The following is a 21683-nucleotide window of genomic DNA, read 5'->3' as shown; positions in this document are numbered from 1 at the left end:
GGACGGGTCTAGCATCATACTGAGACCTTCGGATTTCTCTAGTAGCTATGCTGACTTGTTCAGACATCTGTGGATGGCCTTAACTACGACTATTGATCCTCATCATGCTGGTTGATTGACTTACACGCCCAGACATGCTTGAACGTCTCCTATGGACCTTTAGCTTACAAAGATCATGTGGTATAAACTCAAGGAATATGCGGTCAGGCCTCTCACACTTTGCTGAAGGAGCTATTGTGGTGGTATGCTAGACGTGTTTCCGATACTCATAACCTGTTCAGTCGGAAGCTTGGGCCGACTCTAGCTCCTCAACTATCGTAATCGAGATCTAGTTGAACGCACAAAGGATCTCATTGTCGAGCACGTCGTCCTTTCGCTATGGTCTGCCGCGAGGCTTGTACCTGGTTGACTCTTGTCTTACATTCGCGACGACTCGTGTGCTTGTATCTCTAGGGCGTGGTCTCCCGCTTCGTAGCTATGGCTTTGCTTAGTACCTCTCTATAGTGTGTTTATAGGAAGAAACACTTTTGCTACATGTGGATGAATGACTGTCCAAGTTTGTAGTTGCGAGTACGTCCCTAGCCGCAGTTCGATGTATGCATGCTCTGATGCCATGCATTCTTTGCATCTAAGGATGTGGACCTGTCAAACCAGCAGCATGTTGCCCCAAGCAGAGCAACGAGTCTCTATTCCCTGAGAGGTATTGCCAACCATCGCATTAGGTTCTGTGAGGCCTGCGTCCGTTCGCCGAGAAGCACATTATGATTTCCTACCCCTAGGTATGATCACATGTCATGCGTCTGTAATCTGACGTGTCTTTCTTCCGTCGACAAGAGCTGAAGCGCCTTTCTGGGGAGACTCGAGGCTCTGATGGAACCAGCGACTCGCGAAGTTAGCTTGTACGTGCCTATACGGCTTTGACTGTGTCACCGAAACAGGTCAGATCAGGCTGGTATCTTTGTTCGTGAGCGCATTCGATGCATGGACTGACGTTGGGCTTTGCTGGTAGGAGACCAATGTTGAAACTTGAGAGATCTGTCTCGTTTTTTTTGTCTGTTTTATACCAACTCAGAGTATTCAAAGTACTGAAGGTGTCTTGGTGAAACAGAAAGATGCCTGCCTTGGTAGGTTAGAGACCCTTGTTCAGCTACTCGTGGGGACTTTCAAATCAAGTTTCGCTCCCGATGACAACGTTTGCTCAACAAATCCAATTCATATCATTCGCAAAGCGAACTTTTTGAAGAAGAATCCGTACGCATGGGCATGAGGCAAGCGAGAGGTATCCGTCAATATTCCAGTGAGCCTCACATAAACGAAACAAGACTTCCTTCTTTCAGTCGATGATGCCGCCAGGTCCGGTGCACCAAGTAGACTTCTGGTATCTGACCAGCGATGTAAGTCATGGTGTTTCTCAGTCCTTATACTGGAGACCACTACGTGACTAACTGACTGTATGTTTCCCCAGGACCGGAGACGCACTTCCAACCAACGATTCTGCCACCTCCTACCCGCCGAGTATCAGTATTAGAACCACAAGTGAGAGATCAGGCTCGTAGAATGTAATGATGTTTCATGATGTTTTGATTGAAAGAGCTAGGAGGCTATATGTATAGGCAGTTATCAGGTGATTAGCGCTTCCTATAAATGAATTACAGGCGTGAGGTTCAGGACGTAAACCACCGTCAGCCTGATCCTCAAAGGCTTGTGAAAGACTACGTCACCGTCCGCTCCTCATCAAATCAAACATTTTATTGAACCCTCCTATATGTAAGATCATCATATGAAAGTTGTGTGTGTACGTGTAGGTGTGGAGCGGAGTATCACCGTTGCGGTGTCCGCGACAGTTCACTAGGGGATCCTGCACCTTGGATAACCACAGCCGGGCGATGACAAGCGATACGACATGATTTCAATTCATGACCTTTAAATATGCTGGGTCGCAAGTAGTTCTAAGTCAAAGCGGCTACTCCTTTCCTCATATGACGACAACGATACACGGCGTGCGCGGAATAATCCATCGACCTCGAAGGCCTACCCTACCGCATGTCGACCGTGGAGAATCGAGTTTTGTTCATCTCGATGATGTTACTTGGGTGATACGAGTTTTGTTTTTCAACCTTTCCGTCTTCATGCAATGCGGTCGAGTTAGATCGAACTTCTCACTAGCCGGATACGCCTGGTTCTTGTTTTGATATTTACAGTGACTGTTTCTCGACTCGACAAGATCAAGGAGAATCATAACATCCCTCTAGCGCGATGACCGTCAGCTGGTGCCGGAAGGTTGCAAAGACTGGGCTATTGACGATCTTTGAGTCACAATGAATCAATATTGGTATTGAATAAAGCTGAGCTAGTCGACTTAACTTACACGACTGCCACTCGCATCTTATTGGTTTGCCGTGCGTCTCCTGTCGTCAGGGCACCACCAACCTCTTCCCCACTAGGCCCGTCGCCAATGACATGAATGACTCCCTCTGCCCACAATGGCTCGATAGAGTTGGAATGTCAGGGGCATGGATGGAGGGAAGAAAGATGGCTGGTGTGTATGTTTCTCAGATGTCTGAATGACCTTGAGTAGTAGATCTCAGCTCCACTAGCTTGGAAATTACATGACCTATGGGCGATTCGGAAGACAACAAACGTGCTGCTTTCCTGCAGAGAAACATCGCATACATATATATCGTCTTCTGGCTTGGTGAAATCTGTGCCTGAAACTCCTATTTTTTCTGCAGGTGATCATCATTGGGCGGGTGCAAAAGCAGCCTCTCACCATTCCACGAGGTATGACCTCAAACCAATCATGAAACAATCGATGTACGCAAGTTCATTCGAAAAGAATGTCCGACATCGTCAGAAATACCCTTGCTGTCGCATACTTGTAAATCATGGGCATTTAGATAGATCTCATCGAGTGAAAAGTAGACATCGACGTGTTGAGAGAATTGGGTAAGGTAGGTAGGGAACATCAGACTCCAAGAAGCCAAAGAACACTCATATCTGTACACGTCAAAGTGAAATAATACAAAAATAAAATTCAACCCAAATGACAAAAGAGTTCACCCCCCCGGTATCGAACGGGGGCTACATCTCTTGGTGCACATGCCGGGAAAATCCGCCGATATCCAATGGAGGTCCAGGTGGGTAGGTTGTCGATCGTGTACGTATACGTATGCGCTTGCGGGATTCGAACTTGGGCGGTTCATCGTTTGCGACCATGGCGACCCCAGACACAGTTTGTCCTGACCACATCGCGCCGGATGGGACGCCTTCTGTTTGCTGGTGACGGTATGAACAAAATTGTTCCCCAAGTAGGGTCGCTCATTTTCCGTCTGGTCGTGACTCAGGTGGCTTGAGGAGGGTGAAGGAGGACCTCCGGGTTGTGAGGTGGTTTATGGGATGGAAGATGGAGGGCGGAAGGTACGTGGCTGCGCTCCTTCCTGAAGCGCCACGTCGGTGATTGTTGATGTTTATCCCCACAGCAACGACCATTGCGGCCAACACGTCGCTTTTGCTGCGAATACTTGACCTCAGGATTAGGCTGAAATTCTATATTGCTGTGAAGACTTTTCGCCGCCTGGCTCGAATGACCGCCAGCTATCATGACTTCTTTGCTCTTTGTGTCCCCTAACACATCTTCTCGCTTAGGCAATCAAGTCCATTGAGCAATTACTTTAATTAATCAAAATCAAGGATCGCTATCTTGTGCTGCAATGAGCATCACTATCGCCTACACGTTCCCCCATTTCCTTGATGCAACTTTACACTGCCGATGATGCTACGATATCAAGATGTCCCCTTTTCAGGTATGCAGATAGTTCCGAACACCGTGTTTTCACGAATGACCCGTGTATTGCTGAAAGTAGGTACGGGAAGTGGTGAATATGAATAAATCATACCTTGCATCGACCATGACAGACTACCGAGGTCTGTGGTTTATACTCAGGTCCACGGCCCAACTCGTCAACCAAGCCCAATCGATCCCCATGGTCGAGCGGTATAACGCCCTGGTCCGTTAGTACAGAACTTGGTATGAAATCTCGAGAAGTCAAAAGATGGAGGATTTCGTAGGGGCACAGTTCGATTCACGGACTGCGCACCTGAGCTTTTGCTTTTTGGGGGGTTTGATGATTCACATATCTTCTCTCGCTTAAACGTCGAGGATTTTGGTACATGGGACATCGCTTCGACGAGCAATCCGGTCCATCAAATGATTTCGATTAATTCGGACTTGCTGTCTATCTATATTGACTGTGCTACTGCTGGCCAGGCCTAAACCCACCACCGCCGCCATTACTTTCACTCCACGATGCCAACAAAGAACTTGCACACTACCGCTCAGGGCGAAGAAGTGTATCAAGGCTGAAATTGACTAGCCGACCCTTGGGATCCCTCAATACAAATGCTGTCGTGCAATCGTACAGTGATGTATCTGTGTCCATAGTGAATATTGTACTTACGACGGAGAGAATCATCGGCAACCTACCTTAGGTACGTAGGTATCGGTAGGCCTGGTTGGTAGTGGTACACAGCCAAATTTGGTAGCCAGATTGCACAGTGCACAAAATAATAGGCGTCGATCACATAACTTGTAACAATAGCCAGTATGAATGATGAAGTATTTGGCAGGCTGTGAGTTCCGCAAGCCCAGCCACAACACTACACCTGGCTTTCAAGATGAATTTAGTCTTACACGAATCAAATGAGAGCACCCGATATCAGCCCCCAAGCTTATCCGTATTGTAATTAATGGCAGAGCTTCACTTGAAAGTCGTCAATCTATCAGTAGTGATGAGTTGATGATGTGAAACGACCTGGAATTGTGATCCGGAGAAGGGAGGTTGAAGTTGGCTTCCATCGAACAGCCGATGATCCCCCGATTTTGGGGCTAGCCCATGAACTCTTGCGTCACACATACCCCTGTTAGGTACCGGCGACCCATTCCCGTCTGCAGCTGCGGGGCCGAACGAGCGGGGCCCACGTTCTTCTCGAAGCTGTCAGCATGAATAATCCAATCCTAAGCACCGCATTTGCGAAAAAAGTCGTCCAGTCATCGCACGCGGTGGCGCCCCCCTTAGGTAACGGCTTAGACGGCTTCACTGGGGGCATGTGTAAGACCCTCGCAGCAGTTCGTCCAGATGTAGATAGTCGCCATGGGCACCACATATAAGCTTGCCCGCAAGATTTGCAAATGCTGAACAACAATTCTCAATCCAGATCGAATCTTGATTCTCGACCATACTAGCTCTGTCCATTCATTTTTCGTGAGGAGGCTACTCGAGCATTCAAGTATATATGCCTCGCATCGTGACCCTCACTGCGATTTTCGCTATCTTCATTTCCATCATCATCTTCAACACCCAGCTCAAGAGCTTCTTCACAGACATCACATCTCCACTCACAACGTCCACAATCAACAACACAACCCTGTCTTCACCAGTCCAAGACAACTCACCCGACTCTTCTATGCTCAACGCAGTAAAGAACAACATGTCAAAGACCCTCCACCACGCAAAGATCACGCCGCACCGCAGCGGCACCCGCGGTCACTCGGACCACGGCTGGCTCAACACCTACCACAGCTTCTCCTTCGCCAACTGGTACGACCCGCGCTTCAACAATTTCGGCAGCCTGCGCGTCCTCAACGAGGACCGCGTGAAAGCCAACTCGGGGTTTCCCACGCACCCGCACCGCGACTTCGAAATCTTCAGCTACATCCTCTCGGGCGAGCTCACGCACCGCGACTCGATGCTAACAAAGGGCGCCGAGGGCGGGCAGAGCGACAAGTTTTACCGCATGCACCGCGGCGACGTCCAGTTCACAACGGGCGGCACCGGTATCGCGCACTCCGAGTTCAACGAGCACCACAAGGACACGGTGCATTTCTTACAAATCTGGGCCGTACCCTGGAAGCGCGGGTTGCCGCCTACGTACCACACGCGCCATTTCGCCGACGAGGATAAGCGCAAGGGTTTTGTGACGATCTTGTCGCCGCTCAAGGCTGGTTCGGACGCCTCGGCTGCGGAAGAGAAGGCTGCGGAGCCGAGGATCCCGGATACGATTCCTATCCACGCCGATTTCGTCATGGGCGCGGGCATCATTCCGCCCGGGGCTGACGGTGGCTTTGAGTGGGTTGTCGGCGGCAGGGCGACGGAGCAGACGAAGCGCAAGGTGTTTGTGCACCTGCCCATGACGAAGAGCGGCAAGGCCAAGATCAGGATCGATGGCCGTGAGGATGCTGTCTTGTCTGAGGGTGACGGTGCGTTTGTCGACGCGGTCAACGCTGGGGATAAGTTGAAGGTTGAGAGTATCGGCGAGGCCGAGGCAGAGGTTGTCGTCTTGGATACGGCATAAAGGAAGTTTTGGGCAGAAAAAGGGAATACCATGTGCTAGATTAGATCCGTTTACGAGCGAAACGAAAGATATATCCAAATATACTTGCTTGATGATTTCATCTTGATTGGAAATTACGTCGATCCGGGGGAGGCCACCATCCTGGTTTCTTTTTCAGGTGACCCATGACGATGCTGTTGGTCTAGAAATAGATGGATCTCAGATCCCTGTGAGCTAATCTGGGGTAGAGGAACTTGGCATCTTAAGGTATTAGATATCCATGGGTGTCGGTCTCGGCGATAGATTTCTGCGAGAAAGCGAAGATGGAAACGGGAAGGAAGCGAATGTTTCTGTTTATTCATTAGAGTTCCTCTCATTTGGTTATTGTTGCTAAATATGGCTGCCCGCCAAGATCGAACCTGCTTGAACAACATGTTGTGGAAACAGATCAGGGATATCTGGGGGAGTAGAGAGGAAGAATTAATGCACATCGCTCGTTCCCTCCCGCAAGTCATGATGATTGGTGAAATCTGGATATTAATTATCTGAGGCGGAGACAAGGTGAAGTGAAGATATTGTGGACCATCTCACTTTATTAGTACACGATGAACCGTAGTGGCAGCGTACCGTACAGATCCTAAATCTTACTGTGAAAATGTCACGTCAGAGGTGTGTTGAAAACAGTGCGAGAAGTTGTGACGTGCGGGGGATCTGGTTGTAAATCAACTCCAAATTTTCATACTTTGTCATCCAAACTCAATATCGCCTCCAAAAAGAAGATCTCCGTCACCTCAGCATAAACGCCCAAGACTACGAGCGGCACAGTCTTTGACTAGTCTCTCACTATGCATCTTCAACCCATTGACAACACTGAAATCGAGCCATTCACCAGCGCCATGGACGATCCCCGCATCACCATCCTGCCAGTGGCGCAGTCCCAAGAGACCTTTGACGACGTCTGGGGCTCTGAGCCTGGCTCGCCGAACCACGCCGGCCACAACAACAATTTTGCCCAAGACGCGGCGAGCGCAGCAGCACCCGTGGGAACGCACCCGGGCGACATGCCGCGCCTGCAGGCCGAGCACACCAACGCCGGCTACCGCGAGGGCATATCCGCCGCCAAAGCCCACAGCATCCAGGCGGGCTTTGACGAGGGCTTCAGCCTCGGCGCCGAGGTCGGCTCACTCGCGGGCCAGATTGTCGGCCTTTTTGAGGGCATCGCCGCTGCACTAGACGGCCACGATGAGGATTCTTCTAAGAAAGCCCGCCAGACGCTGGACGACGCAAAGGCCGAGCTCAAGATTGACTCCATCTTTGGACCGGCGTACTGGAACACTGACGGGACCTGGAAGTTTGACGTTGAGGGCACCAATGGTGGTGATGAAATCCTCTTCGCAGACGTGGCTCGTGCCCACCCCCTCATTCGCAAATGGCAAAAGGTGGCCGACGCCGAGATTGAGCAATGGGGCATCGTGCTCGAGGCCATTGGCGACGCGCAGGAGCACGAGAGGCAGCACAGCCCGGAGCGGGCGCCCAGCTCCGCGGTGCCACAGACTAAGAAACCTCTCGACTGGTGAGGTTTGCTTCTGTCAGCGGTTGCCTCTCCGTTGTGCCATGCACAAGGAAGCACCGCCATCGCATTGCCGTGCGCTACTCGCGGCAACCGAATTTCCACCAGGTCTTTATGCGGAGGAGTCTTCGGGCCGAGCTAGCGCTCTCATCGAGAGGGAAGAAGGGGGAGAAAAAAATCTCACTTACAGAACTGCCCGGGTCCTATACCACGAATGCGCAAGAGCCATCATCGGTTTCCAGTAAGTTGCTATAGCGTCAATGGCTATGCCCAGGTGGAGACGACTTGACTAAACTGAACACACAGCTGATCCGATCGAATTGCATTAATATCACAAACTTGTTATTGCTTCGGCTATTTGGGTTTCCCGCGGACGGCGACGAAGGGAACGGGAATCCCCCGACCTCTATCCCTCGCTAGGGTAGAGTTAAATTCGGACTTTGACCAAGAACCCCATTTTCGCAAGACCTTCCCCTCCTTGTGCTGCCGACGTGTGGCGAGTATATGGCACAGCAGCCGGAGCCGGATCTGGCACATGAGCCGCAAATTTTTGACGACAACCCTCAAGCCCTCTTGTGGCTTGTTTACAGTTCATGACGAGGCGAACCATCCTTCTTAGCCGATCGCTCATGAGCTCATGACTCTGTTGGTGGTTTCCTATTTTTGACAGGACGCAGACGGGAAGGGGGAGGCAGCCAAGCAACATTGTTTAGACGAAAATGCGGTTATGACCACCTGTCAAAATCGACACTGACAAGGGAGGACGTTGCGGGTTGTAAGATTTCTTCAAAGGCAAATGAACATGGATGCCATGAGGGTGAATTCTTGTTGGACATGATCTCACATAGTCAAGAAGCTGGATGAATCTCAATACTACCTACCTCACTCTCTGCATAAAGGAGAGAAACCTGCATGAAAGATTCCCGCATCATTGAAGATGGGCCATACGCCAATTCGCGACTCAACAGCCTTGAGGCTGAGAGACCATTAGAAGATCCGTATTAAGCGCCGAAGCCATCATCGATTCCACTTCCACCAATAGGTAGGGAGGTGGATTAGGCCTGAAGACCTCAGCGCGAAGGGGCGGAGGGGGAGGCCACCAGCAACCCTCACTGACATCATCCCACAACACCCGCACCATACGAACGAGCACTACGCAGCAAATCCCACAACTTTTCGGAGTTCGCGAAGAAGAGATAGTGGCTGCCACACCTGCACTCGATGCTTTGACCCCCTTGGAAATTGGCCAAATTCATGGGATAACCAAGGGTTATGGTGTTTCGAAAGTTCGGATGACGGGCTGTGCTGCCTCACAATTGGAGGGGTCAGCCCATCTCGACTCTCCTCGAGCCCAAAGGTCTCTTTAAGCTCAACACCATTCGAGACGATTTCTGCAGGGATATTTACGATTAGCGTGAAATGGTGGCATAGCAGAGTGGCATTACCCCTGGTTGTCGGACGAGGTGACATCGTCTTTCCCCCCTCCTTGACCTTCTTCCCCCGGGTTTGCTGGCAGGTACTCCGTAGATCTTGGTCATTAGTGAAAAGGCTGCTTTACACAGGGATCCTGGGTGATCCCATCTGCCGAAGCATGCTCCGTCCCTGTATCAGAGGCTCATGCAGAGCAGCAGCTGCGCCCATCTCCATCTCCATCTCTGGCGTGCTGTGCTCCTTCAACCACTCTGTTCCCTCTATTCTTTTTTCCGAATTGGGAGAAGAAAGTTACGTAGTAGGAAAAAAAACAAGGCCCTACCAAGCACATCTCTCCGTATCCGTACCTGTCGTCCCAATTTCTGATCGCAACGTAATTTTAGCAAACGACTATCCGAAGCTTGGTGATCCCCGTTCTTGTGATCGTTTTCCTCCCCCTCCCAGGCTTCCCCCCTGATCTTCGTCAAAGAGACGGGCTAACCAATCACGGAGATCTTCGACATTCAATGGAGGCCTGCGGGGCGATGCTTCTTTTTCAGCCCCTTTAGATGGGGCGGCGTCCAAAGGACGGCAGGCCTTTTCTCTTCCATGTACCTACGGATACTACTATGTACGGCGGAATAATGACATGACGTTTAATCAAATTAGCGTAGCTCCATTTAGTGACCTACCCAAGGTACACCCGTGAGTCTATTCGCGATGTTGGGCTTAGCGGCTTTGCCCCTAGCCACTCCTCCTCCCGATGTCTCCGCCATCGTCACTTAAACCCCCTGTATGGGAGTTCCGCGATGGGGAAGGGAAGAAAGATAGAAAAGGAGCAGCTCTTCACCTTGTTTCTCGACTCCCCTTTTCTTCTCTCTCTCTTCAGTATCTCTGATACCAATTACTTTCGCTAATACCTTCAATATCGACCCCGGTCTCGTTTGCTCTCTCTCACTCTACACACTTCCCTATTTACTTTATAGTAAATATTCATTCTTTCTCCTACCCAGAGCAAACCATAACCCACCTCACTTACACACACACACACACAAAACACAATGCGCTACTCAACCCTCACAGTCGTCGGCCTCGCAGCCGTCGCCCGCGCAACATGGGACGGCCAATTCAGCTACCCACCAGGCATCGAGCCCCTCGGCCTCGCCAACGGCAACGTAGACTTCAACATCAAGACCTTTGGCCCCCTCACAGGCCCACCCTCCGACTGCATCTCCGTCTGGCACCCTCCCCACCCGGACGTCTACATTGACGACTGCGACAGCGACAAGGAGCACGGCTGGCACTGGGTCCACCCGGGCAAGCCCAAATGGGGCGACAAGCCCGGCAAGGACAAGGACGGCCACAAGTGGAAGAAGCCAAAGCACACAAAGGAACCCGGCTGCGACAAGTGCTCCCCGGAGACCACCGAGCCCCCCTCGGCCCCGGAACCCACAGAGACACCCGACCAGCCCGACCAGCCGGAGCAGCCCGAGCCCACCACCACGCCGCAGTCCTGGAAGTGGACCACCTCCACAATCACCCAGACCGCCGTCTCCACAATCTACAGCTGCCCGCCCAGCGTCCCCAACTGCCCCGGCAACGGCGGCGGCACAATGTACGAGACCGTCACCGTCCCCGCCATCGTCACAATCTGCCCCGTCCCCGTCGCGCCAAACCCGGGCCCGACCACCGCGCCCGTGGCTCCTCCCGCCACCACCGCGCCGGCAGAGCAGCCCGCGCCCAGCAACCCTTCCCCTCCCCAGACCCTCTCCTCCGTCGTCATCCCGCCCGTGTCATCAAGCCCCCCTGTGGTCCCCGTCCCTCCCGTTTCCTCTGCTCCCCCCGCCGCCACGACGACCAAGCCCGATTCCGTCGGCACCGTCACCAGACCCAACCCGACCGCGACCACGAGCCGCGCTGTCGTCACCGCCGGTGCTGTACAAAACGTTCAGCGCGCGGGTGGTGTGGTCGTCGCCGTGGTGGCTGCCGCCGCTGCCTTTATCTAAATGGAATCTTCAGTGCTTTTATTTTTTGGCCTTTTGCTTTTCATCATGTTACTAGAGAGAAAGACAATACGTTGCTTTTGCGATTCAGGCATAGAGGGTGATATACCATGGGAACTTGGGGTACAATGGGACAAAATAAGGGTTAATGACTGAAAATCAACGAACGGGAATCTGGGGGGTTTTCACTTGGACACGATTGGGTTGGCTCCTCGGGCTTCGCAACTTTGGGCGAAGGAGGATATCGGCTCTGGCGTCTGAGAAACCCAACTTAATTAGTTAAGGCTAATATAATGGGTTGCGTACTTTTGATTACAATATCTGTTCCATCATCCTTTACTCGTGCAAGGTGCAACCAATGATGGAATTCCCAAGTCGATTCCTCGCAACCAAGCTCAATGTCTCGGACTAACATGGCTCTGCAGCGGGTTTGACACGCATAATCGGTCATCAATAGTCGCGTTGCCCTGGGTGTCGTCTTCTCGCCGCGTAGCTTTTGTCGGCTGCTACGGATCGACGGCAGATCTTCAGATCGAGGGATACCTTGAGTCGATCTGCTTTTGACATGATCCACTTTGAAGCCTCTGCCATTTACTCGCTGGTCGATTGAGTTGCGGACCGAGTTTGTGGCTGCATAATCTTGCAAATTGAACGCAATATGCTTAAGGTACATTTGCGTTCAGGCCAGGTTGCGGACGGCTCGGAGGGTCACGCATCAGTCGAGAGGACGAATGCGATTTTTCGGTGCGGACGGCTTTCTACCTAGCATGTGCTCGTCTCACTCGGACGGACTTGCCGATCTGGTTGCTTTTCAGTTGAGAGGTCTATCCCGCAAGATCTTCGTTGAAGGCCGTAGAAATGGGTCCTACTGTCGTCGGATGACCAGTCTTTGGTCCATAATTTCCTATTCGTAGAAGCATCTTTGTCGTACCCGACCCAGTCCTCAAGATGTCGCTAACCGCATTGCGACATCTTCTACGCGACGGCTGTCACCTAGAAGATCTCGCGTGGTCTCTCGATCACGTCCCGCCATGCCGAGAACGACGAGTTTTTGAATCTGCCCATCTTCGCTCATGACCAATCTGCCCGCCCTGCCATCGGCCCATTCGATGCTGATCTGCTTGGCTTCAATGTCTGCGGCAACGATGCTTGTGACCGCCTGGTCGGAGTGATCCCCCTCGCTGCCGGCGCCCACCAGCCCAGCCGCCTTTTGCAGATCGCCAATCACAGCAGTGCGGTTGTGGTATCTCACAATTTCCCTCCTCAGCGTTCGCACGAAGCGAGATAAATCTTGGACCTTCTGATCTTCGGCGTCGGCAGGCTTGGGTGCAGGGAGATGGCGAGCAGCGAGTGCGGCGAGCGGGATGCATGGAGGCACCGTATGGCGATGAACACGCAGGTGTCGCGAGTCTTTGTACGGTCGATTGAGCATGACATAGTATGGTCGTCGGAACTTGGCGCCGGACATGATTTCGATGCGAATGCCCAGAACGCTGCCTCGATCGACGGCATTGGGGTCCGGGTCTTTAACCTTGAACGTCGTTATAGTTGCGCAAGTTCTGTACAGACATTGCTGGTCGTGCGCGTCTTGGGCTTTGGATCGGGAGAGGACTTGGTCGCGGTCGGCCTTGGATTCGGAAGGGAGTGCAATCGTGCTGCGTTTCTCATTGTCTTCCTTGAGGGCGTTTCGTATCGAATCGGACGAGATGAGAGCTGTGGCCTGGACCTTCAATTCCTTCTTCAACGAGGCGGCTGGGCGCATCGCAAGTTAGCATCTGGGCAAGGATCCCCTTGGAGAAGCACTTACCTTTTGCTCGAAGGTCATTGATCTCTTGTTCGAGAGCTTCTGCAGCAGCATCTGGAAGTTCACCAGACATTTTGTCTGTTGCGGGTGTGGACAGGAGGGAATCGCGATTTCCTCGGCGAGGAGAGCACAGTTGTCGTAGTCTTAGTTAGCGATGACGTGATTGGGATCCTGGACGCGATCGACGCGTCTTGGTGAAGTTGACAATTGAATTGGTTGCCAAGCAGCGCAGTGCGAGACACTTGAACCCAGTCAACAAAACGTCCCGACAGCGCGGAATGCGACCCGCGGGGAAGCTTATCTAAGCTGTTATCTTATCAATGATTATCTTGGGTACCTACGCAGTTTGGCGCCAAATGAGGCATGGCGCCAGGGGTCCCAAGGGAGCTCGCCGGGCGGCGGGTGGCTTCCCACTCGAGTGGAGCGCGTCTGGACCTGGATAAGCTTCTTTGAATCTTCTCCCCAATTCCCGTTTACTTCACCCCGAGGTATCGTCGCAACAGAAACACCTTTTCTTGCTGTGTTGATTTGCTTCTGCCGAATTCACTACGTGTCGGTCCACTTGGGACTTGAGTTCTTTTTACTATCATATCTCATTCTTATCTATCATTTCCCTCATTTTCCAAGACCCCGCAACGTCCAACTCGACCACTATTCCATTCCTTCTTTGCCACTGGCGTGTTCTCAAAAGTGTCAAAGGCCACGGTTGCGCTTCCACTGTTCCCCGAACGTCACCTTTTTCCACCCTTTCTTCTACCAACCATACTCGCGCACACAAAAACAAGCTCTCGATTGCTTGGGTGCCTAGCGCCATACCGTCTATCATTGGTCTAAGCTGTTGTTTAAGACAGCATCGCCTTGACTGCCACGGACTCTGCTCCACCCCGCCCTCGACCCTGTCTAGGTGGTCTTCGCTGGACAGACAAAGAACCTTTTCCTTTGCTCACGACTCCCGACTTGTCGCATAAAGTCTTTTTTTCCTTTCTCCCAAACCACCTCTCACGTTTCGACACAGCCGCTCTCAACCGAAACCTCGAATTCTACTGCGTACTAGCATTGCGCCGCAAGCTCCAACCGAGACACTCCTCAACTACAAGCCAAGCACAAATGAGCGTCCGAACACGCCGAAACAAGTCTGTCAAGCGAAAAGCTTTGGCTGATTTAGCTGTAGACACAGACGGCACGAACGGTAACGCCAACGGCGGGATGAACCAGAACAACGTTGAGTTCCGGCGGAAGGCGACGACTCCCGGCTCCGACACCGTGACCGCGAACCTGATGTCGCGCGAATCCTTCACCCTCGACGACCCCGTCCCGAAGACACCCATCGCCAATAATCATGGCTTCTTCGAGTTGCCGTTGCAGGATCAGAGGAATTTCCTCCTGCTGGTGCTCCTGTACTTCCTACAGGGTGTGCCCATGGGTCTCGCGGGTGGTTCGGTTCCCTTCCTAATGAAGGACCACATGTCGTACAGCGAGATCGGAATCTTTAGTCTAGCTTCATACCCATACTCGCTGAAGCTTCTCTGGAGTCCCATCGTTGACGCGGTTTGGAGTCCCAAGGTTGGACGCAGAAAGAGCTGGATTCTTCCCATTCAGCTGCTTTCAGGACTGGGTATGCTCTGGCTCGGGTCTACTGTCGAGAACATGATGGCCAACACCGGCAAGCCCGGAGGTCCTACCGTGTGGAACTTCACCGGCTGGTGGTTCTTCCTCGTCTTTATGTGCGCCACGCAAGATATCGCCGTAGACGGCTGGGCTTTGACTCTCCTGACGCCCGGCAATGTGTCGTATGCATCCACTGCACAGACCGTCGGTCTCACTGCCGGCCACTTCCTATCCTACACGGTGTTCTTGGCCTTCAACTCCAAGGACTTTGCAAACCGCTACTTCCGCAGCTCTCCCCTGGATCACGGTCTCATGTCGCTTGGCGGATATCTGACTTTCTGGGGCTGGGCGTACATTGCCATCACCATTGGGCTCTCTCTCTTCAAGCGTGAGGAGAGAACCAAGAATGAGGATGGCATTTGGGATGTGTACAAGATCATGTGGGGTGTTCTCAAGTTGAAGAATATCCAGACCATTATCATTGTTCATCTCATTGCTAAGATTGGCTTTCAGGCCAATGACGCAGTCACCAACCTGAAGCTCATTGACAAGGGATTCGGTCAGGAGAACATGGCCCTGACGGTCCTCATCGATTTCCCTTTTGAAATCGCGCTTGGCTACTACGCTGGCAAGTGGTCTCAGGAATACACCCCTATGCGCCTATGGTGCTGGGGCTTCATGGGCCGCCTCGTTGCTGCTCTGATCGCTCAGTTCACCGTCACCATTTTCCCGGCCGGCGGCGTTACTCCTTGGTACATGCTGGTCGTCATTGGCGAACACGTCTTCTCGACCTTTACAAACACGGTCATGTTTGTCGCCGTCTCTGCTTTCCACGCTAGAATCGCAGACCCTGTCATCGGCGGTACCTACATGACTCTCTTGGCTACGTAAGTTTATCCTCGGATTATCACTTGACCAAGTTCCTTTGCTAATATGGCCTCCGCAGCGTCTGTAATCTTGGCGGCACGTTCCCGCGCTTCTTCGTCTTGCGTCTGGTCGACTACTTCACTGTCGCGACCTGCAAACCTGGCAACCCCGCGGATCTGAACGCCCTGAAGGGCCCTGTCATCACCGACCCCTTCTCTTGCTCCCTGCAGCCAGACAAGGAGAAGTGTGTCAACGGTGGCGGCACGTGTGAGATGGTGCGTGACGGATACTACTTTGTCAACATCATCTGCGTCGTCTTTGGCGTGGTGACGTTCATGCTCTACATCCGACCTAGAGTTCTGCATCTGCAGTCACTCCCTATGAGAGCCTGGCGTTTGGCGCCATCGACGTCTAAATAATGAAATTGCACTGCGTAGAAAACCCGGGGGATGTTGTACATGTATCATATAAAGCATCACGTAGCGCACACGGTTTGGAGTACCTTTCATAGAGAGAGAGCGAGAAAGACAAGGAGGGAAGCAATTGTACTTGATATGCTTTTTTCATTACCATTTGATGCGCGCTATGCCGTTATATACGTGACGCTTGCCCAAAAAAGCCTTGCCAGGAAACATGAAATCCCCTCGCTCGCTGACACACAATATCCCTCTACTTCTACAACGACTCGATGTGCTGCGAATGCAAATCCTGCACAGCAGGGATAATCAAGCTCTCAATCTCGATCTCGGGATCACTCTCCGGCAGCGCGCTGGGGTCAAGCGGCTTGTCCTCCCACGTTCCCCCACTTCCCCCCGACGACGATGACGCACGCTGAACGCTCGGCACGCGGACCCACCGGTCCGGCCTACCTGGCGCGACGAAGACGACCTCCCACTTGCGCGTGGACAGCAGGTTGCCGATGACGAGGTGGTGCTGGTACCGCTCGAGGGAGTACTTGGCTTTGTGCACGAGGATGGCCGGGTCCGTCTCGAGCTTGAAGCTGACGACCATCCCTTGCGGGGCCCAGCCGTCGACGAGGTTCTGGAGGAATTTGGGGACGGGGTCGAGGTCGATGACGAGGGACTTGGATTTTGCTACCTTGGTGGAGTCGAAGTTGTCAAAGGCCTCTTCGTCTTCCGTGTTGGAGGCGTTGCCGTTGCCGTTGCTGGAGTTGGCGGGTTTGGCTGTGGTTTTCGTTGTAGCTGATCCTGCCCCTGCTCCAGAGAAAGAATCCGTGGCATTGGTGGACTGGATCTTGTGCTCGGCCATTCTGTCCTGCGGCAGGAAGAAGTCAGACACCGCGGCGGCGAGGTAGAGAAGCGCCGACGGGCCCAAGGGTCTCAGCAACCCCGCAATAGCGCGCAGCTCAAACAAGTAATCCGTAATCGTCGTAAACGGCAGCATGAGCAGCATATTGCCCTTCTTCGCAGCGGTATACTTGCGCAGCACCTCTCGCATGCGCTCCTGGTGCGCCGCGTTCGCGACGACGGTGCCGTCCTCGCCCTCGGCCAGGAAATCCAAAAAGCAATCCGTGGCGTGGGAGTAGTGGCGCGAGTACGGCTGCAACGAAAACTGGCGGTGCAAGAAGATGACGGCGTAGCCGGCCTCGAGGAAGTACTCGGCCGAGGTGGCGCCGCGGGTTCCCGCGGAGAAGTTGTCGATGAAGCGGACCGTCTGCTTCTCGAGGGGCACGGTGGTGCCGCCCGAGGTGACGAGGACGACGCGCCGGCTCGAGGCGGCGTGGTGGTCGATGAAGGAGCGGGCGGCGGCGACGTGGGCGTCTAGGTTTTTGGGGGGCGGTTGGGAGGAGAAGTAGGCGTCTTCTTGGCGTTCTGCCGTTTCTGTGGGGAGAGACATTTTTTGGAGGGGAGTTTGTGTTTGATGAAGCGGTGATATTCACGGATCGTCTCAGAGAAGTGGTAGCTGTTTACTGTGTCAAGTGATGATGTGTGGTGGTGAGATTTGTGAGACCTCGGTGGCAGGGAAAATGGACTGGTGACGAAGGGCCGTCCGAAGGTGTGTGTGAGACCTGAACGGTGTCAGTGACTTGATATACATAGTTGATATCTCCAGTAGCGGTATTCGACCCTATTCATGTCCAGAAGTATGGTCTATAAGGAGTATGAGAGATGAGAATCCATCTCCATTACTCGGCCCAATACCTCCGCCGGACCTCGGTCCTCCGGCACCCATTTTCTCATATGACGTGTCTTACACGTAAACTCACCTTGGGGTATAGAGTGTCTTTCTAAGTTTAAATAGCGCCAATTTTGAAGACGGTGTATGAGGTTGTGTCGAATGCTCTATCTCCGGAAACTTCGTACCTCAACAATCACTGAAAACAAGAAATTAACCACAATGAAGAGAGATTGGGAAACGCAGCGAGGGTTTTAAACCGTCGTTTCCAGCGCCGGTTCGGTTCCTCCGCACGGGCCGAAGGAGGCCCGTGCCCCACCGACCCGCACCTCCGGGATGGAATCTGCTGCGGATTTCTGGGAACGTATTTGCTTCGGGGCTTCGCAACGACGTCCCGTCGGCGTTCACGTCGTTACAACCGCGGCTCAAATCTCATTCTCAGCACACAAGTGACTCAGAAGTCGATGTTGATTCGGCACCGATAGCCGATCATAAGAATAAGAATGTTTCCAAACCGAACTTCCTGTTTGGGAACGACATGCACAGTTAAACATGAGGTAAGCTTACATCATTACAATTAACTCCGGGTCTAGTCTTCATTATATGTACAATTCTCATCATAGATGCCTCTTTGATATCCAATCCCTTTTAATGTGCCAAGACCTCGAATTTTCCCTCGTAACAAAAGTGCGCCTGTCCGAATCTCTTTCTTCTTCTTTCTCTTTTTTGTCTAGAAATTGCCCCAGATAACCTTTCCAACGCACACAAACTTGGCAGCCATGAGCGCCGCCAAGGCCAAAACATACACCAGCCCAGTGAAGATAATGAGACCCCAATACTGGCCACCCGTCGCCGTGACAATCTCGCCGCCAATGGGAATACCAATCAGGCACGCGACCGAGACGGCGGTATACGTCGTCGAGTAGTACCGCCCGTAATGCTGCGTCTTGCACAGCCGCCCGACGCACACGGGGCTGATGCTGATGTTGTTCCCGCTTGCAAAACCAAACAGCACGGCAAAGACGATGACGCCCGCGGCCGTCGAGCCCGCCGGCAGCCAGACGGCCAGGCACGCGACCACGGACAGCACGATGGCGGCCATGTTGCTGTTAAACGGTCCGGCCCTATCGGCCCACCAACCAGGCAGCGCCCTACCTAGAACGCTGCCGGCGTTGAGGATGGGCAGGATGGAAAAGGCAAAGGACTCGCTGAACCCCTGGCTGAGCGTGTAGCTCGAGATGTACGTCAGCGGGATGAACAGCGCAAACTCCATCAGAAAAATGCCCGCTGTCGTGAGACTGAAGGCCGCGCTGCGGAAGATGCGCGGGTCCGGGTGCGGGCTCGCGTTGCGGGCGGGCGGGAGGCGCGAGCGGATCAGGAAGTTGGAGGCGCCGCAGAGGGCGAGGCAGATGAAGCCGACGGCGCGGATGGTCCAGCCCCAGCCGATGCGGGGGAAGAGGGACTTCATCATGAGGGGGAAGATGATGCCGCCGATGGAGCCGCCGGTGGAGGCCATGCCTGTCGCGAAGCCGCGGCGGCGCTTGAACCAGTGGCCTACGGCTGCGATGGACGGGGTGAAGACGAGGGAGCTGCCGAGGCCGCAGAGGATGCCGAAGGCGAGCATGAAGTGCCAGTATACTGGGAGAGTGTGTTAGCGCGCTCTTATGTATTTGTATTGCTCGGAGAGGATGTGTTGAGGGATGTAAGTCTGGGAGGGAGTGATGAAACGACGCGCCACAACAAGGCGAGCCGATGCAAAACTCTGTGTAAACGACTTACCTGTGCATATACTCAACAACATGACGCCAATGACAAGACACACCGTCCCAGCGAGAACGAGCCACCGCGGGCCATACTGATCAAACACGGGCCCGATGTAGATACCCCCAAAGAAGCAGAGGAACGTATACACGGAGAAAATCCACCCAATCGTTCCCTCGCTGTACCCCTTGAGCTGATGCGTCGCAACGTACGTCTGGAAGATGGCGATACTGTTCATGATGCCCAGGGCCGAGAAGAGCGCCAGCCAGGACCCCAGCACGACGGACCACGCCCGGAGCCCGCCCTCGGGGTAAGTTTCTTCCTCTCCTGCTGTTGTCGAGGCGACTCCTGCAGTGTCGGTGCGGTGGATGTAGTTGCCGTCGTCGTCGTCGTCGGTGGTGTCGCCGGTACCCCCTTCTCCTCCGCCCCCTTCGGCTTCCTTGCCGTAGGCGGCATTGTTGTTGTTCTTGTTGCTGTTGTTGATGAAATCGCTGTTGTGTTGGTGATGGTAGTTGGCGCCGCCCGCGCCGGCGACGGCGTTGGAGACGGAGGGAATCAGGTCGTTGCCTATGACCGCAGCTGCACCATCGTGGGCTGCGCTCTCTGGCTTGGTGGGCAGCGGGTAGTCATAGTTGCTGTAGTCCGGTTCGGGTGTGATGTGGTCGCCTTGGCGGGCTGTGGAAGCCTTTTCCGGGTCCATGTGGGATGGATGAGTGAGTGGATGGATGAAGAGAGGAGGATGAGGGAGAGGACAAGAGAAGAGAGGAGAGCGAGCCTCGATATTATGTCTCGTGCTGTGTCTGTCTTTGGATCTTTCCCCCTTCGATCTTCAGGTCTTCTTCTTGTTCCCTCTTCCTGATTTTTGACTTCCGCCTTGCAGTTCTGCAACCCTGTCGGCCACGTTTTCTCCCTTCTGCTTCCTTTTCCTTTGTCTTGGCCTCAAGTCGCTGTCTTGTGCAAGAGTTCCTTTTCTTCTTCTTCTTCCGTACAACAACCTCTGCCTCGGCCTTCGAAACTTCTCTCAGTTCTATCAAACCAGACTCGTTGTGGTAAGAGTAATGAACGGTAACAAGAGTATCGAGGCCTAACAAATACCCGTCTCTGATAAAACAGGGATCGAGCTCAAGGAGGAGTAGAGAGTGTCGACTAATACCAACACTATCCTACTGCGGGCCGTTGCGAGGGAGGGAGAGAGCGGATCAACGAACCTACTTGTACTTTTTCTTACCAGTTTCCTTCGCCTCTTCGGTCTTTCGGCTAGAGTTGGGCCTGGTCTGGGGGTGGTGGGTGAGTGGGTAGCAGTGGTTCGCGCTCCTTCGTTGAGTTTGTCGTTGGGTTAGGTGATTTGATGCAATTATCCAGTCATTTCCTTGCCAATCATACACCCCAGGTTTACGTACGCGGCTCCTCGCTTCAAAAGGACTATGGAACTCTTTTACGACGAGGCTAAAAAAAAAGGTGTAAGTCATGCAGTCATGTATGCAAAGGGCGAACAGATAGACAAGAGGAAAGAAGAAGAAAAAAACTTTTTCCTTTACCCCAGGTTTGCCTCCCCCCAGGGGTCCTGCGAACGACGGGGAATGGGACAACCGATAGCCGTTTCGTTGTGTGAATAAGGTAGGTTCCCGGCTTCTTCTTACTAGGCCGGGATAGGGTTGGTTTACGTGGACCTAACTGACTAGCTATTGGGGTTTTGTAAGATGTTACCGTATAGTATACTACATGGGAAAAGGATACGCGGGTTCGCCATTTTCTTGATGGCATTTGTTTGATGTGGGTAATTCAACCGAACCAAACCCCGGCCTTATTTTCCTCGTGTTTTTCTTCACCATCCGTCTTCTCAGATCGACATATGCCTTTCAGGCATCCCTCGTGCCATGCGCCGCTCTCCTTCTTTTTTCTTCACACGGTTAGGCTATTAGCATAATATTGGTGGGAATAAAGAGAACAACCCCCGAAGAAATTGGTCATGTTGTCTGTTGACATGTGGCCCTTCTCTGACAAGTTCATGTTAGTCAAGGGCGTCGTTCGGGGATGGCTCAAGACGAAGTCGCGAGCCCAAAACTGACCAATGGCGTATTTCAATTAGTCGATGAAAACCAAACTTCAAGAGCCTGGACTTTTGGTTGCCGAGAATCGGCGTCTCCCAAAAAAAAAAAAAAAGCGAGAAACCCCACCACCGAAACCAAACAAT

The 21683-nt window shown here is 52.9% G+C and overlaps 7 protein-coding genes across 7 annotated transcripts; 4 read left to right on the top strand and 3 right to left on the bottom strand.

Annotated features, from left to right (window-relative positions):
- Positions 1–5292: 5292 nt before the first annotated feature.
- Positions 5293–6351, top strand: CTAM01_09960 (pirin; the record flags this gene model as incomplete). The annotated part of the gene is made up of 1 exon (XM_060525976.1): positions 5293–6351. One exon carries the CDS (start codon positions 5293–5295, stop codon positions 6349–6351), a length of 1059 nt encoding a protein of 352 aa, XP_060379304.1.
- An 824-nt stretch (positions 6352–7175) lies between these two features.
- On the top strand, positions 7176–7907 carry CTAM01_09959 (Yae1 protein; the record flags this gene model as incomplete). Its single annotated transcript, XM_060525975.1, has 1 exon — positions 7176–7907. One exon carries the CDS (start codon positions 7176–7178, stop codon positions 7905–7907), a length of 732 nt encoding a protein of 243 aa, XP_060379303.1.
- Positions 7908–10371: 2464 nt separating this feature from the next.
- On the top strand, positions 10372–11316 carry CTAM01_09958 (uncharacterized protein; the record flags this gene model as incomplete). Its single annotated transcript, XM_060525974.1, has 1 exon — positions 10372–11316. The coding sequence occupies one exon, from the start codon at positions 10372–10374 to the stop codon at positions 11314–11316; it is 945 nt and encodes a 314-aa protein (XP_060379302.1).
- A 940-nt stretch (positions 11317–12256) lies between these two features.
- Positions 12257–13190, bottom strand: CTAM01_09957 (cenp-O kinetochore centromere component; the record flags this gene model as incomplete). Its single annotated transcript, XM_060525973.1, has 2 exons — positions 12257–13065; positions 13121–13190. 2 exons carry the CDS (start codon positions 13188–13190, stop codon positions 12257–12259), a joined length of 879 nt encoding a protein of 292 aa, XP_060379301.1.
- A 1034-nt stretch (positions 13191–14224) lies between these two features.
- CTAM01_09956 (acetyl-CoA transporter 1) lies at positions 14225–16011 on the top strand (the record flags this gene model as incomplete). Its single annotated transcript, XM_060525972.1, has 2 exons — positions 14225–15612; positions 15672–16011. The coding sequence occupies 2 exons, from the start codon at positions 14225–14227 to the stop codon at positions 16009–16011; spliced, it is 1728 nt and encodes a 575-aa protein (XP_060379300.1).
- A 256-nt stretch (positions 16012–16267) lies between these two features.
- Positions 16268–17449, bottom strand: CTAM01_09955 (DNA/pantothenate metabolism flavoprotein; the record flags this gene model as incomplete). Its single annotated transcript, XM_060525971.1, has 1 exon — positions 16268–17449. The coding sequence occupies one exon, from the start codon at positions 17447–17449 to the stop codon at positions 16268–16270; it is 1182 nt and encodes a 393-aa protein (XP_060379299.1).
- A 1009-nt stretch (positions 17450–18458) lies between these two features.
- CTAM01_09954 (major facilitator superfamily transporter) lies at positions 18459–20189 on the bottom strand (the record flags this gene model as incomplete). The annotated part of the gene is made up of 2 exons (XM_060525970.1): positions 18459–19366; positions 19508–20189. 2 exons carry the CDS (start codon positions 20187–20189, stop codon positions 18459–18461), a joined length of 1590 nt encoding a protein of 529 aa, XP_060379298.1.
- Between the last annotated feature and the right edge of the window lie 1494 nt (positions 20190–21683).

This window comes from Colletotrichum tamarilloi (genome assembly GCF_030869305.1).
Source record: "Colletotrichum tamarilloi strain Tom-12 chromosome Unknown Scaffold_43.1, whole genome shotgun sequence".
Classification (NCBI taxonomy): domain Eukaryota; kingdom Fungi; phylum Ascomycota; class Sordariomycetes; order Glomerellales; family Glomerellaceae; genus Colletotrichum; species Colletotrichum tamarilloi.
Note: the sequence above shows the minus strand (reverse complement) of the source record. Positions and strands in the feature narration are given on the sequence as shown.